The sequence below is a fragment of the Strix aluco genome, chromosome 5, assembly GCF_031877795.1.
Source record: "Strix aluco isolate bStrAlu1 chromosome 5, bStrAlu1.hap1, whole genome shotgun sequence".
Taxonomy (NCBI): Eukaryota; Metazoa; Chordata; class Aves; order Strigiformes; family Strigidae; genus Strix; species Strix aluco.
The window spans coordinates 17,624,114-17,640,855 of record NC_133935.1 but is presented as its reverse complement, the minus strand read 5'-3'; the positions used below and the strand labels follow the sequence as shown (position 1 = coordinate 17,640,855).

Here is a 16,742-nt window from a genome sequence, read left to right as displayed (position 1 = left end):
GGCCCAAATTACAAACTGTGGATCTCTGCAGCACTTCTTTGAAGTTGGGCTGTGCCTGAGTTTTCCTTCAGGCTCCTCTCAAGTCCTTTCCCTTATAAAACTAGCAAGCTTCAGAGCAAGCTTGGTTTGTTTTTACCCTTTTTTTCAACAGGTCTGTTTAAGCAGTAGTAATATAAATTATGTTGACTCTCAGATAATTAGGTTTTTTCTCTCCATCTTTTCCCAAGTAAGGATTAAGAGTACAGAGGCGTATTGTGGTTTGATAGAGTGGTTTGTTTGCTATTATTATCCTTTTTGTTTATACTGTAGAGTGTCGGCCTTTTGCACTGAGATGATGATGAAGGTCACAAAAATCCTTGGGTCTTGTGCAGAATCACTCATTATTCTTGAAGCAGCTTGCAGGGAAGCTCTGTCTCAGCATACGTGACCTCTAAGCTACAGAAGGTGCCTGAGGAACAGAGCTGTAGCATGAATTTGGTAGTATTTAAGATATGCTGGACCATGGAGCATCTCCAAAAGCCTCTAGACAGCCCACAGGAAAAACTAAGAAGGACCTAGGATGTAGCAGTGAGGTTAGATCCAGGCACCTGAATTTGATGTGATGTCCCAGGGATGGAAGAAAAGGGCAGTTGTAATGTGGTGGGACTGGTCTACTAGAGGTGACAGAAAACCCTACACAGAGGTGTTGCTGAGCAGGTTTAGTAACAGCAAGCACACTAGATTTGCTCTCAAACTGTGGTTTATTTTGATTTCTACGCCTTCCAGCCTCCACATGTTGTCCAGGAAGCTTCCAGCCTCCTATTGCAGGGATCCTAGGAGTGTTTCAGCTGAACTGCAGATGACTTTTAGCTTTGGGCTGAAGCCATGGGAAATTTTGTAAGCTCCAAACTAGGCAAAGCTCAGTAATTTGTTTTTTAAAATTGTTTAACAATAGAAATTCAAAGGTTACAAGTTCCTACCGGCTGAGAAGAAAGCTGGAGTGGAATTAGGCAGAAGTCAACTGAAAAGCATGAAGGGAGTGTGGGTGGGCATAAGAAAGCAAGAGAGACTCAAGCACTTGGAGAGAGACTGTGTTCCCAGATTCTGAAAGGAGGGAGTCCTGTGGTCCCCATTAGCAGGAAGAGATGAAAATCCTGAGCTCATATGCGTGTGCTTGTCTTGGGGAAAACTGAGAAAAATCATACTTATGTCTCCCCAGAGCATTTCAGGCCAGCCAAGAGTTTGCATTCACGTGGATAAAAGGTGTATAAGTATTGTTAGCATGTATGGCTCATAATTCTAACATTGCCAGGTTTGTAGCCCCAAAACTAATTTTTTAACACTGCAGTAACAAAGTAACAAAGCTCAACGTGAGCTAGTATAAGAGAGAAAGGTGATTTTACCCCAAACAAAACAGGATTTGCACACGCTCTCATGCCCTCATGTGTTCTTCATCCTCTTCCATCCCTGGATTAGGATTTCTTTTTCTCTCCGTATCTGGGTGTTTGATGGCTCTAAAGCTGTTCTTTTCTTCCTTCCATCCCTTCTTTAGGGCTTTGGTTTATAGTCTGTCCTCTGTTTAACTCTGCGTGTAGTCTGACTTCAGTTTAGGGAGGTCCTTGTAAGCTGCACATAGATGTGCTGGCATCTTGATGGCGTAGGTGCCATCTGCACCTGCCATTCTCACAGCACTTCTTCTACTGGTCCTTCTGGTGTTTCCACACATAATCACTTTCATTCAGAATGGGCTTAATATTTTTATTATAATTTCATTTCCAACATATTTTACCTTCCACAACAGATTCACAGGAATGCAGATGAGTGCTGAAGAGCAAGGATCACTGGGGAGGGTCCAATTTATCCTACCACCAGTTTGAGGGTCACTTAGGTGCATGGTCTATGGAAACAATGGATAGGGAAAAGGGAGCATGGAAAGGCTACTCCAGTCATTCCCATCTGCCTCTTCCATCCCGCTTCCTCCTGACAGTGCTCTTCTCAATCAGGCTTTCAAATTGTTTCCTTTGAGAAGCTGTACAGGGGTTTATTGCTTTGATTTTTAACTGATTTATTAGCTGTCTGAATTTCTCAAACACTTTGGGAAAACACCAGCTGCCACATGGTGATATTTGCAGGTGAAAAGCAGACCTGCATGATAGCTTTCCAGCTAGCATAGCACTGGTGTTGGCTTAGGTTGTTGTAATTGTGCTTGAGAACTTAACTTTGCTTTAACGCTGCCAGAGCTCCTCCATACACCTTGGTGTAACAGGACTAGTGAGAGGTAGTGCCCACAGTGGCTGATTGATGCATTGTTTTTATCTGGAGTGTTTGTTCAACATAAACATTAGAAAGTTAAGCACTGGAAAATAAAACTGTAGGTTCTTGCAAAAATAAAATCCCAAAAAGTCACCTGAAAAAAAAAAAAAAAAAGAAAGCTGCATTCCTTTCCCAGTAGCTTTTATGGAAACTTCCACCATCCTCAAATTACAGTGACTCCATGTGGCTTATTCAACAATATAGATTTTAATATTTTTGCTAAAATTTATTCCAGCTGTTGCTAATCATAGAGATATGAATAATATTATTATACAGAGTCTTGAGTGGACTTGGTGCAGATTTATTAATTTGTAATTTTTCCATCTTAAACCAAAATATTAAAAAATAGATGAAAGGAAAGAAAAGTAATTGTAACCACTGGCTTCTACTTCACCATGATGAAATTGAGCATGCTCAGTAATCAGAGAATAAATGTAGAGATTTCCTGATTTTATCCGATTGTCTGATTTTATCAGACCAATTGCAGTGACTGCAATTCAGTTGAAACTAGGGATGCCAGAAGATCTCATATATTAATCAGTTACTTTTAGGAGAGAACTGCTACTGAATTCAGGTCCAGAGGTGTCCAGAAAAAAACCCCAACTGAATCTGAATAGGAAACAGACTTGGGGTCTTTAATCTCTGTTCTTATTTTGACATATAAACTTCCAAGAGACAATTACATTGAGAAACGTACAGCCAACTCTGAAGGCTGAGTATAGGGTCAAATAGTCCAAGCTGAAAATGCCTCCTTTCTTACCAAAATCAGATTCTTCTTCCGAATCCAGTGCCTCCTTGCAGGAGCAATATGAATCCCACCCACTAAATATTGATCAGAGTGCTGTGCCCAAATCTCTTGCTTACATTGCGTTTGACTCTGGTGCCCTCAGCAGCTCAGCATGCAACTTCACAGCCACATGACAACTTACACGTGCCCTTGCACAGCCTCACAGGAAGCATAAGGTGTCTGAGTTACTTATGTCCATTTCTCAGGAAAGCTACCCTTTTAAAACAACTTCTCTCTAGCAAGTTCCCTGCTTTAAACAATCTCACACCCATTCTGACATGCTTGTACTCAGAAACAATGTTCCAGGTAGAGTGAAAATGTAGTCCAGGACTATGCACTGTGAGCGACAAAAAATGTTGGGTCATCTAAGAGTCCCTCATTCGCTTACTCAGAAATGGGCCTATCTTGAGTTGGGTTTTCCCTTTTTAATTTTTGTGGTTCTGAGCCATTAGCTGATTTCTGTGAAGTACATAAAAATTCAGCTTGAACTGTCTTGTACTTAAATAGCATTAAATAGATGAATGTTACAACTGATAACTCTTATGACTCAAGCCCTATAGGCTGCACTTTTCCCCTGCTCTGCTGCAATAAAAAAGATCTTTCAGGCAAGGGCAAGACTGAGAACTGTCTTCGGCTTTGGGAAATTTCTGCAATGCTTCTAAACGAGGAAAAGTGCAGATCCATGCTTTCTCATGGAAAGAAAAATGCTTTCTCTCCTCCACTCCCCATTCCATCGTGGGGTTCTCACACCCAAATCACGTACACAAAAATGGGAAGTACTAATCTCCTCAGCAGAGGAGTGAATCTGCTGGAGTGGGAGACTTCAGCATCCTATGCCGTAGTCTGCCTCTACTCTGTAGGTGAAGAATCCTGTTATTCTTATTATTGGGACTTGTCCCACCTTTGTATTGTCCCTGACCTTTAAACCACGACTACCAAACCTGAGTAACTCTGTACCATTTGGTGGATGCCTCTCCCCTGTCAAATAGTGGATGTTGCATCCACTGTGGAGCTTCAAAGACTCTGTACAATCCTGCCCATAGACTAAGGCTTAACCTGGGTCTCTTCAAAGGCAGAAAATGCGTTTGTTGTATGAGCTGAAAAAGAGATTCCCTCTAATCCAGTAACAACTATGGCAAGCTTTTTCTCAGCTTGAAATTTTACACAAGCATATGAAACAGGTGACAAATGGATCTGAAAATGGGTCATGGAGGATTCTGTGTTACTTGCCATCTGTGGCAGGGGTGGGAAATGTGCATCGATGGGGATCCACCAAGCAGTGCTTCCCATGTGATATCTTCTTGTTGATATTGCTTTGTAAAAACTGAGGGGGTTGAATTTTCAGGGCTAATATTTAGCATGCTCTGTGACTGCCACGGGGAGAAGGCTTACTAGGGGGCTGTGGGCTGAACTTGAAATACTACATCCCTATTGAAAAGAGGTCATCCTGAGGATATTGGATTTCTTTGTCTCCTAAGGATCACAGGTCCAGGGTACTAAGGGCAAGAAGTTTTCCTCTCCTGCTTGTAGTACTTCTGGCTGTTGGCCACAGTTGAAAGTGAAAGCAAAACCACAGCAACTTTCACTGGGCTTTAGGAAGAACCTAGAAGCAATTTGGTAACAAGCTAAAAGGATCATAAATAGTATTCTCCAGCCCAGTACGCACAGTGTTTCACTGCACCGCTGCAGTGCTTCCAGTAACTCCAAAGTTCAAATCTTCCTTGGCTAAACAGAATGATGCCTGCGCTGAACTCCTTGGAGGGGCTCTGGTCTGCCTGGATTGCTCCCTGTCTCTCCAAAGCTCTTCCAACACAGACAGCACACTGGATTAAATATGCCAAACTCTGTTCCAGGTTTTGCAACATTCCTTCATTTAAGATGGCAATTTCCTTTAATAGCTGGCAGAACCTGGTAGCTGGCTCATTCTTTAATTTATTTTGGTTTTTTTTGCTTTTAACCATATGAACATAATCTGTATCAACTGAAGATTATATGCATGGCAGATACAGAGTTTCATCCTGGGGCTACTGAAATGAATTGCAAAACCATTCAGTAACTGACTACAAGCAGAAATCAATTGCAGCAGTTACCAGACAACTTAGTTTAAATGTAAAATTATTTGTTCAGACAGCAAGAAACTATTTACATGTGCTACTTTTGAAATTTACCTCTAGCTATGACCATATGGTAATTTAACTTTTAAATTGTATTTACCGCTTTCTTATACTTTAATCAATCAGTGCAAAGCTAAACTCTTCAGAACTCCATGTTTAAGCTTGAAACTCAAAACTTTTGCAGTTTCTCTCTGCCTCTGAGCAGTTGCCATCTTCAGATAATACCAGATCAATCAGTGCTCAACCCTTTGAAGTGTAACAGTCCAAATGCATCTACTGCCTTGTATACCCTGCCGTATGTTTTACTCCAAGTGGAGGTTAGACTTTCCTACTTCAGAAGTAATGAGCTCTGCTCAATTAGCAGAGCAAGGTTTTTTTGAGCACTGCACATAATTAGTTTCAAGGTCTCTAGTTTTAACAGCCATTTGTTAACAATCTTTTTATATAGCTGGCACGAAACATGTGATTCAAATACAAGTAGGCAGTCAAATAGCTGGAGTGCTTCAACTACACACATGATTCCAGAACTCAGCTAGACTTTTCTGAGAAGCAATTTGGCTTTACATTTCAGAAGCAATGACATAGCTACTTTAGGTAGAGAAGAAATCAAGGCTTGCAGGAATATAGGAGGAGGAAATACTTCTTATTAGACCAGATATTTTTGGAAGTGGCAAAGCAGCTTTGGCACAAACCATCCCATCACTGGATTCCCTTCTTTCTCTCTCTTCCCTCTCCCTCTATGTATATGCCTGCTTATGTGTGTACAGACTTAAGACCCAGCATACAGCAGTGTTCAATGTGTATTCTCCTGCTCCCTGTTTTCTGACTTTTTGCCGTTAGTTTCTTTGTAGGTGGTCGGGTGCTATTCTAGCAATAGGCAACATCTTGAATTCAGTCTATGACAGTGACTGCTGCATGACAAGGTAATGTTTCTCTTTATGGCCTGACAGGAGGAAACTATGTGCCTGTATTTCAGCAGGTCTTGGTGTGAAGAACAGGACGTCTTCCTTTGTGGTGACTGGAGCATTACTTTGTGTCTCTCAGACATCTGCTTGAGGGAAGAAAGGAAAGATCAGATCTATCTTGGAGAATGGTTTTTTACTCATAAAAAAACCTTGACAAATCAGTGTTAACTACACTTTGTGCATAACATTTTGATAAGTGCATAAGAAAACAGATGAGAAAGTAAATAGGGTTTTTCTCCATTGTAAACTCTAGGTTTCCATGTCAGATGAAAGCCAATGGCCAGTGTTAGTGACCTCCTAAGGAGAGTGAGGGCAGAAGGAGTCCTGAATGGGTGAGGACTGCCATCTCTTCCCACGCTTTTTGGTGTTGTCAAGCATGGCAGGTTATGAAAGTGAATGGGAAATCATAGATACCATGTTGTTTATTCCATAGAGCACGTCTGTTGTACTATGTGAATTTATACAGCTGTGTATGTGGCTGTCATAAGATATTGAGAGTAAATCCCTTGATTAGAAAATGGTATTTTATCACCTCTTTGTAATTTACTATTTTAGAACTCTGCATTTTTTGTGAGCCTTATGTGGGGAACTAGTTAAACTCAAAGGGTGGACGGCAGGACTTGTGACACAACAGGGACACATACCACAGTCCTGGATAACGAATGGAGACACCTGTCCCCTGCCCCAACATCAGGTTTCCTGGTGGCAGCCCTGGGCCCTGTTTCATGGCAGGAGTGGGCTATAGGTGGGCTGTCCCCAACCTGTGTTGAAGGAGAAGGACAGAAGGCTGAAAGACATCAATGAGGAAGGCTGTGCAGACCCTGGTCCACGGCAGGTGGACCAGAGGTATGGGGGTCTTGTTGGGAGGGACTGCCTGCAGAGGCCCAGCTGGGCTGACCCCCCTCAAGGCTGCTGAACTCACCCACATGAGGTACATCTGTCCTGGAGAACAGTGAGACCCTCAGCTGACCATTTCAGAACTACAGGGAATTGCAGATTTTGTTTGGTAGAGAAATTTATGATTTCAAGTATTACCTGGAGTCTATTGTAAGGCAATTTCAACCTTTAAATCTTACACATTAGTTTTTCTTTCATCAGCATTACAGTCCATCGTTCCCCTCATCCCCCCTCCCAGTAACTGTCACCATCTTAATTTATGTCAACAAAAAGTCCCAATTCCACCTTTTAGGCGTGTCTGCAATAGTGACTTTGTTTCCAGAGCTGCTGGGCACTCATGGGCTTCGGTACCTCAGTGCCTCTGGATACCAGGCTCTTTCTCTTTCTGCGCCCAGGCACAGATGTTGCAGCCTATCTTTACATGCCCAAACTTCAAAAATTTGGTGGAAATGAATACCAACACACCACAATGAACAGTCTCCCATGCTGGGGAAAGCTCTGGGGAGCTGACTGCCACAATGTCATCAGCCTCTTAAGGGGAATGTTTGAGTGATGGCCCTGCTCCTGGTGGAGTTTCCTTCTGTCCTGGATATAAACACGCTGTCCTAGTCGGAGTTAACTGTTATTTTTAGCTATGACAAAAGTGCATCTGAATAGCCTGTTCTGTTGCACTAGGAAAATACTAGATCACTTGAAGTGCCAAATATGCTGGGGAAAAAAGCATTCCTGGAGAGGGCTTGCCCCGGACAGTCTGCATGAACTCTTCACGGCTTCCGCTCCCCTCTTTTTCCCAGACACGCACGCACGCACACACAGAGCAGCTTGGAACTGCATGGGCTGGTGGTGAACCACGCACAGTGTATCTTTTTTCAAAAACAAATTCGAAGTATGTCCAGTATTCACCTAATTGAATCTAAGCTTCTTTGCCAAGCAGTGTTGTTTCTTTGTTTGGTTATAAGCAGGAGGTTTTATTTAAATGGTAAAAAGCACTAACAGAGTCATTGTTTTTCTGTTTTCTGAAAAAGCCATAGCCACATACCTTTTATATGTGGCTGAGCAGGTGATCTGAACGTGACCTTAAGCGAAAGTTATTGGGAGTTGTCACTAACACAAGAAAGGTCGTGTATGGGAGGGGACGGGCACACTGCAGTCATCAGAGTAACGCTTTAGAGAAGGCAGCTCTCAGGTGACTTTGGAAGAGGGACAGGTGATGGATCAGAGTAGAGAAAACAAGTTCCATGGCACCAAAACGCTTTCCCCGCCAGCAGGACCCGGTGGGGGACAGTCTGGCACAGGCGATGCTGCCGCCTGGACGGTGCGGACCAGCACTGCTGCCGCGGAGCGGTGTGGATGCGGTGGAGCAGCACCGGTACTGTGGAGCAGCACGCGTGCGGGGGGGCCGCGGGGCAGCGCGGGGCCGGCTGGGACGTGCCCCCCCCCCAGGTGAGCACGGCCACAGGGAGGCGTCTTCTGGCGCGACTGGCCGTGGGGAGGGGATGCCCGCGGGCGTCCCGGCACCTCTCCCCCGCGAGTGACACGGGCGACCCGCCGCACAGGGGCTCCGCAGCACACCCGGTCCGCGGGCAGCACGGCCTCGCGTGGGTGCTGCCGTGCCGTGCCGTGTCGTGCCGTGCGCGTCCCCCTCCCCGGTGTGCGGGGGCCACCCCGGGCAGAGCCCACCCCGCCGACGGGCTGAGGTGGCGGCGGGGTGACAGCGCGGCAAGGAGCATGCGTGCGGGTGGGGGGGGAGGGAGGGAGGGAGGAGGAGGAGGAAGAGGAGGAGGAGGGATGGCGCGGGGAGGCGGCCGCTGTTTATTTGCAGCCGGGCAGGCTGCGCCTCGGCAGAGCGCGAGTGGCCGGCGGCGGTCCCGCTGCCCGCCCCGCACCATGCGGGCGCCGCTGCCTCCCCGCGCCGCCGCCGCCGTGGTGCCGGAGCCGGAGCCGGGGCAGCGGCGGCCAGCCCGGCGCCCCCCCTGCGCGCCATGGTGACGGGCTCGGCGCCGGGCTCCCGCAGCCGGGACCGAGCCGCGCCGCCCCCGTCCCCGTCGCCGCCGTCGGCGGGCGGGCGGCGCGGCGGGGCGGCGGCGGCGGCGGTGGTGCTGGTGGGGCTGTGCGCCCTCTGCTACGGCAACTCGCTGCGGGGCGAGTTCGTGCACGACGACGTCTGGGCCATCGTGAACAACCCCGACGTGCGGGCGGCCACCCCCGTGGCCGCCGCCTTCGCCAACGACTTCTGGGGCAAGCGGATGGCCGAGAACACCAGCCACAAGTCCTACCGGCCCCTCTGCGTCCTCACCTTCAAGTAAGTGCCCGGCCCCGCTCCCGGAGCCGTGCCCGCCCCCCCCCCCCCCCCCCCCCGGCACTGTCGCCTCCCGGTCCCGCGTCCTCGGCTTCGTGATTCAGCATTTCTGCCCGGGGCGCTATGGGACGGGGGGCGCCCCGGGGGGTGCTTCAGTCGGCAGCTGCCGCCGGGGGGGGTCCCGCCGCCCGGCCCGGTGGAAGTTGGCTGGAGAAGGGGAACGGTGAGGAGCCGCTCCGGGGGAGCCTGCCGCTCTCCCGGCAGGTGCCCCCCTCCTTCCCTCGCGGTTTGGGGACAGGTGGCGCCTCTTGCCCAGGCTGCCGGGGGAGCCGAGGGGAAACCGAGCGTTTCGGAAAGCTCTTTTGACCGAGAAGGGTGTTCAACTTGAATTCCCCGTCAGTCCCTCCTCTGCTTTATCTCCAGTACTTTTCTCTGCAATTGAATGATGATGCCAGAAACTTCCCCGGTGCCGGTTTGAAGCAGACCGAGGTCGTCCCTTGCCGTTCTTTCTAGCGCTAAGCGGAGGGCTCTGCCTCAGGGGGACAGCACCGTTTCTCGCAGCCAGCCCGGCGGCTGCCAGCATCTCCTGCCCGGCACCGAGCTCCCCGCCGGCCTCGTCTGCTTCGGATGTGCCTCGTGTACCGGGCAGAGCTGCTGGGGAGCAGTTTCGGTTTTACGGCAATAAAGAGAACTTGAGTAGCGGCAAAGTAACTTGACAGTTGCCATCGCTAATCCTACAGGGAAAACCCAGATGCCTCTCTCGCTCCGAGGAGAATAATTTGTAGCAGATCAGCTTAGTTACGATTCATCCAGTTGGTCATACTTTCCATTAGTTTGTTCTCTTTTTAATTTATTTTCATGAAACATAAATGATGGTGAATGTTTGCCACGGTCTAGATTTAAAAATGATATGGGTGTGTGCAGGGAACTGTGCTGAAGAGCCAGTGTAGCTGGGTGATGTTTAGCACTAGGGTCCTGTTTGTAGGTGATCGGTAGATGCTCGTTACAAACCTATGGCGGGCATAAGGAACAAACTGTATAGACAGTGGTAAATATGCCAGGAGGGGGTGTTACTGGAACCTGGTTGACTCTGCTATTTGAGTAACTGTTCATTAAAAGACCTGATTATAAATAGCGTTTTGTGAACTCTGTGAAAATTGCCTGTTTCTTGTGAGGCAAGAGCAGTTTTGGGGAATGCAGCATCCCTTCGGCACTCCCACGGAGCACTTGCTGCCCTTTGGTGGTAAGGGAGGGCTTGGAGCCGAGAGCCATCGCTGTCAGCCGTCTGGGGAAGCAGGGCTGGGTGGGCACGGGGTGCCATAGCCCCCATAAAGCAAAGCTGAACAGCACAGACCCTTGCGAACTGGATTGTTTGAACTGGTTATGTACTTTCTCCTCGAAGGGGCTCTCAGCAGGTTTCAGCAGAGAGCGAGGGGGATGTAGGCAGCCACGGGCAGAGCTGGCTTTGTGCACACAGAGTGCCTTCTCTGTCGGGTGTCCAGCCAAACTGTTGCAGTTTGGGGAGCCGTCTGATTAATCCGTTCCTCCAGCAATGCATCTGGGGGTAACTTGAGAGGCGAGTGAACCTGCATGTATCACCACTGACCATGTTTCATGCAGTATTTGTGCTGCCTAGATCAGGTTGCAGGATTGAGGTTACATTATGCTAATTAGCCAGAGAATCTTAAACTTTAATAATGTAATGGAAACTAAATGCTTTAGTTCTCATTTATAGTTTTGCCTCTGTTACTGTGTGTTTAAAAAAAAAATTATGAAGTGCTGTCTCCATCTAGTCCTTTTTGGAAATTAGTGGCACTAATTTTGTGAGCAAGATTTCATCCTCAAGCACTTATAATAACCGTACAACTAAAACATAGGGTCAAAGGCAGAGTCATTTGTTCACTGCTTGGCATTCCATTTGGAATAGGGAAGGAATCGTTTATCTTCCCTGGCCGCTGAGGAAGATTATTTCCACCGTATCCCAAATATCCTTCCAGCCCTCCAGTTCCCATGTTCTTCCCATTTTATTTCTACCAGTAGGGTGGCAGAGGAAGATGTTAGGATCTGGGTGGAGTGGATCCTCCAAACCCAGTGCTTCCAAAGAGGGTGCAGGGAGCTTTTGCCAAGCGATGCTGAGCCTGTGGTTGAGCTGCGCTCTGCCTGCCTGAGCCATTCACCCCTATCTTGCCCAGCAGGAGGTTGCTGTTGCCCTCTGTTCTCCTGCAGAAGGAAAAAGTGTTTACCCTGATGCTTGTAAAATGCTCAACAGAAATGGACTTATAACAAGATGGAAATTAATGTTGTTCGTTAATACTTTTGTTAGAATTTACTGCATCCACTTAGGATACTTGAGAAAACTGTGTGACATGTGCTTCGCAGGATCTTGCTGAGGAAGGGAAGGGGAGACCAAAGTATTCTGGTCCCCTTATTTTTTTTTTTATCTTCTTGTTTTATTTCTCTTCTTATTGTGCTCATTTGGTCAAATCCAAGGTATTTCAATAGTAGCATGATTTTTTTATACCTGCCTAGTACTGGCTCTGTTTCTGTTGCATGAAACTTTCTCCTGGAAAGGCTTGTTTTGAGTCTTGCTGTACTAAGATTAAAAATCTGGGAGATCTCCAAACTGCATGTACAGAACAGATGTGAAGGGTGGGTTGAAATTTGTATTTACAGATCCATCAATCTACAGAAACTTGGTCTCAGTCTCTTTTCTGTCCTTTGTGGCTGTGAAGGTAAGAGGAAGGACTCCTGGTGCTCTGTGGACTTTTCATTAGGCTGAACATATCCTACATATATGCTACATACTCCTGAAATGATCTCCATTAAAAAAAATTATCACCCGTCTGTCAGAAGAATCTTAAGCAGACATTGCTGTAATTCAGTGTCCCTCATGAATTGGAAAACTTAAGTGACAGTTCTCATTCCACTAGACTAATGCTCTGGAGCCAAACAGTGAAAAGAGCTCAAGTATTTGACATTATTCAGACCGGATCTGCCAGGATGAAAGATCAGAGGAAAATAAGAGTGGCCTGTGTTACTGGAACCATTAAGCAAAACTTAAAATATTCACAGAACTGCTGCATTGTTTTGTGTGGCTTAACATCTGAAGGGGAAAAAAAGCCTGCACATGGACTGTTGAATTAAATAATGTTTGCTTTGTGTCTTTGAACTTCTCTCGCCTTTTCTCTTGACTTCAATAAAGTAAAGGAGAGTTAAAACTAGTTGGTTCAAAAACATTCCTATTACACGTGGGTAACTGTTAAGTGACAGGTCTAGCACAACTCACCTGCACAGGAGTTGAGATGGCAGGCAATGGTTTTGCTTAGTCCTTAGGAAAAACTTACTTCATGCTCTCTTCTCCAGCTGCTGTCACTCAAAGATGTTTACCTGCAGCTATTTTCTTCTCCAAGAAGTGATTCAATATACTTCTTTCTTAAAGAAGGCGGCTTTTTGGACTCAGGATACACTATTTCTTGGTGTCTTCCCTATAAAATGTTAAGATGAAGGATGGGGGGTGGGGGTGGGGAGAACTGCCAGTTCTGTAATTCACTCAGGATTTTATATTTAAACTGGGTGCTTTCTGTCTTACACCTTGTCTCCACTAACAGAAGTTCAGTGAATCATTTATTCCCAGTAGCACTTAAGTTATTCCTTGGTTCCAGTGGTTTTGCAAAAATGTTTCTCAACTGTTGAAGCAGAAGGTGCAATCCTCAGTGCTGTCTCCCTCCCTCTTTCTCTTCTTGCCTGCCAAATCCCCATTTAGATAGATTTTTCAGCCCAGAAACAAACAGGTGATGGAGGTCTGATGTAGTCAGCAGCACAGCAGACTTAGCCTGAATGTATGCTGTGGTAAGGGAATGGTGACAACAAAGCATTCTGAAAAACCCTGATGCCAAGATTTAAGGACTTAATCAGAGATCAGCCTCCTGGTTTTGCAGGTGGTCAAGAAGTGAAGGCTCTGCCTGCTCAGCCTCTTTGGCAGTGGGATGGAGGGCACTGCCAAGGCAGATGCTGGCGAGGGAGGTGCATCAAGTAACAGCTCACCAGGGACAAAAGACGGCGTGAAAAGAAAAAGGTAGTGACAGCTCTGGGCCACGTAGCCATGACAGATACTTAGAAGGATGACACTGGGCAGAGAAGCACAGGAGATACCTGGTCTTCCTTGAAGGAGGTGGAAGTGACTGTTCACTGGGAATGTGCTTGACTCTGTGGGAAGGGTGTAAGAATGTCCACTCCAGCTGCTGCTGGGTGGCTCTGGTGGCCCTGGAGGAGAGGAGCTGGGGGAGACAAGCTGTAAAGGGGAACGCAGCTCTCCCACCAGAAAAGACATAGACCCACAATTTGTGCACAGAGCCATCCTATTAGTATTCTGGCTGGAAAAAATGGGGATAAAGATAAATTAAAAAGTCCAGGCTGTACTCAGCTGCTGCCTGCAGAAGGGGTGACCCTCCAGGTCCGCCCACTGAGGCTGCCAGCCAGTGATAGCCTGGGGACATACATGCCTAGGAAGTAAATGGGACCTGTCAGCAATGGTTCAGTATTCTGCGTGGGCACCAAGAGCCTAACATAAGACTACCAGTGGCTTCGGATCAAAGCCTTAAGTGACTGTGAGCTTGGGTTAGATGTAAATACGTAGCCAAAGAGAGAATTAATTCAATAATTCACTGCCAACCTTCTGATCTGTCTAGTTGCTTACAGCTGATCCTTCTGTTTTTTCAGCTGCATCAGTGGCATGAGTTTCAAGGACAGGGAGCTTAAGAAAACCAAAACAACCCAGGGAAGAAAAAAAGACCTTAGATTTTATTTGTTCTTGATTTAATGCTATATTACAGTTTGACATCACAGGGTAATATAGTGGAGCTATAATGTGTCAGGTTAAATACACAGTGCACAAGTATTTTCTTCATTCTGTACATCTATATTAGGGCAATATCACAATGTTTAAGATTGTGTCAGTATTTCTCCTGTACAGCTTAGTCTAGTATTTCTACCCTAGCTATAGCAATCACTCTCCATACTGATTCTGTGATACCTGCTATGAAATTGATGTAGTACCAGTGGAGCCACACTGGGCGAGGTGGAGTTTGTGAAGAGAGGCAGTTGCTTTTATTAGACTGGCTGTGTTATAGTTGGAATATATGGACACATTTCTAGGCATATAAGCTTTTCTTCTGACCCAGAGCAGAGTGCCTTGCTGCCATTTCAGGTCTGGGAGAGGGTGTGTGTGCCTCAAAGCTTGTTTTTTTCCCAGTTCCAGGTGCACAGAAGTCCTTTCCCTCCCCCCGCCCCCACTCCCAATGTAATTTTCATAGGAGGTGTCTCATGTTTCTGGTTGTGGGTTTGGGCTGTGTTTCTCAAGGGGGATCGGCAGGGTTGCTTGCACTCCCTGGAAGGAGGACAGGACTCATGGGGAAGGTAGGGGCAAGGTCCCTGCCCGGGGAGGGGGACCCCCCGGCTGGGGGTCCGTGCTGTGGTGCTGCTTGCAGCCAAGCCCAGAGGAGAGGTGTGCACAAAACATGTAGGACTTCTGCCTAGTTGTAACATTTTCTCAGTCCTTAATATAATTTGTCTGTCTGCTGAATTAAAAGCCTTTTATTGTGAGGGGAAGAGTTCACTAAAAGGACCAGGCACATTCTCCTGAAAGACTTGACTGACGTGAATCCAGTCACGCCTGTGTTTGCTGCTTGCTTCAGTAGTGTTTTGTCTCGATTTAACACCTACCAGTTCCTGGGGATTTTCTCTCATCCGGCATCCTATTCCTCTTGCACCAATGTCACCTTTAATTTTCTTTTGTCATCCTTTACCTAAAAGACTCAGCTTTGGACCAACCTTCTTCCCCACAGGAGCATCCCTGTCAATACTCTTTAGTGTCCATGAAAATGAAGTGCTCTGGCTGCTGCTGGTTAGCTAAAGGCATTTATCTGCATTTACTCACTGTTTCTGACTGCTTTCCTGGGCTTTCTCGTTTATTGTGTCTCAGACTTAAAGAAAGAAAGGAAAAAAAAAAAAAAAAGGCTTGTTCTCTTTTCGATCACTATATCCGTGTTGTTTTTTTCCTTTGCTTCTGTATAAATTAAAATGGCACTGCCTTCATAGTTTGCAGCTCAAGCTGAAAGTTTACCAAACTCACATCAAATTTGGTGGAAAACTCTTCTACCCAGTTTGAAATATTGTCTTCATTAGGCCTAATATCTTTAGACTATATTTCTGTTAGCATTGTTTTCTCTTCTTGATGAGTGACTGTCCTAGCTTTCCTCTTGATCATATCTCATCTCTCTCTCTGCACTTAGAAGATGACTGCTTGATGACTGCTGAAGAGTTTTGTGAGATGTTTGTTTCCTTCAGTGCATTGCTTTTGCTGAGGTGCTGTGCTACTCAAGAATAATTGTGAAGACAAACTCTCTTTTATTCAAACTCTAGGTAAAATGACACCTCGTTTGTCAGTTTGTAAATAGCCATTTTCTGGCTTTTTTTTTTTTTTTTTTCTTCCTCCAAGGCCGTTTGTGGAGACAAATCTAAAGCCGTGTGAATGATGCTTTTGGTATTCTTAACACAGGAATGATCGTCAAACCACACTTTCTAGGTTTTCACAAGAAATTTCTGCTTCTAGGGTTTCACAAGAAATTTCTGTCCTGGCATATTTGCCATTTCCAAGGTGCTGCTGCTTTCCAGTGTAATTGTGATTTCTGTTTTCTTTTGCTAACTGTGCTGGAAAGCAATAACCTACTTTGAATGCCAACACTTAACTAGTGCTCTTTTAAGTGATGAGTGTTGCGCTCTAAGGGAATTGCTATAGCTTGGGAATTGATATGGCCTATGTCTTCTCACCCATCCCCGTTACAGCAAATCAAGTAACAAACCATTTAAGCCTTATTGTCCATTTAATTCTGAGGCATTGTACTGTACTATGAAAAGATTATCAGCACAAATCAGCACAAAGTGCTGTTGCACTGTGGTGAAAACTCTGCCCTGCTTGTGCTGGCCATTGCATGAACACTGCTGCAAAGGGGGCTTATTTTCTTTTTACTGCTGCAGGTTTTTCATTAATCTTTGAGCTGTTTCCACATACAGCTTTAACCATTATTGCCACTGACGCAGCTGCACCATTTTTGGAGTGCAAATGCTCATTTTCCTGGCACGCAGTAGATGCATCTGTGGAGTTTATAAGGAGATTCCACCGTGCGCTGAAATTGGGCATTAGTTTGCATAAAGTTTGCCATATATATCACATAATTTCAAAAGGAAGGGAAGATCATAAGAAAGTTAATCCGTCCTTGTATGTTAGATTAATTTATATAAATCTGCATGTGAGCCTTCCTCTATAAAAACTGTGGGGGTTTTATGAGGTGTGGGATGCTCTGAGACTTTCCATTAAGCGTTACTTGCTA

At 46.0% G+C, this 16,742-nt stretch overlaps 1 protein-coding gene across 2 annotated transcripts in view; it reads left to right on the top strand.

Annotated features, from left to right (window-relative positions):
- The window catches only part of TMTC1 (transmembrane O-mannosyltransferase targeting cadherins 1), a 185,248-nt gene that overhangs the window by 28,949 nt on the left and 139,557 nt on the right, over positions 1 to 16,742 (top strand). Inside the window, exon 1 of one of the 2 annotated variants that reach the window (XM_074826224.1) lies at positions 8,927 to 9,357. The exons of the other annotated variant lie outside the window; for it this stretch is intronic. Within the exon in view, the coding sequence (XP_074682325.1) occupies positions 9,038 to 9,357 (320 nt within the window). The 5' untranslated portion in view covers positions 8,927 to 9,037. Of the gene's footprint in view, positions 1 to 8,926; positions 9,358 to 16,742 lie in introns of those variants that run through there. 2 annotated transcript variants of the gene reach the window in all.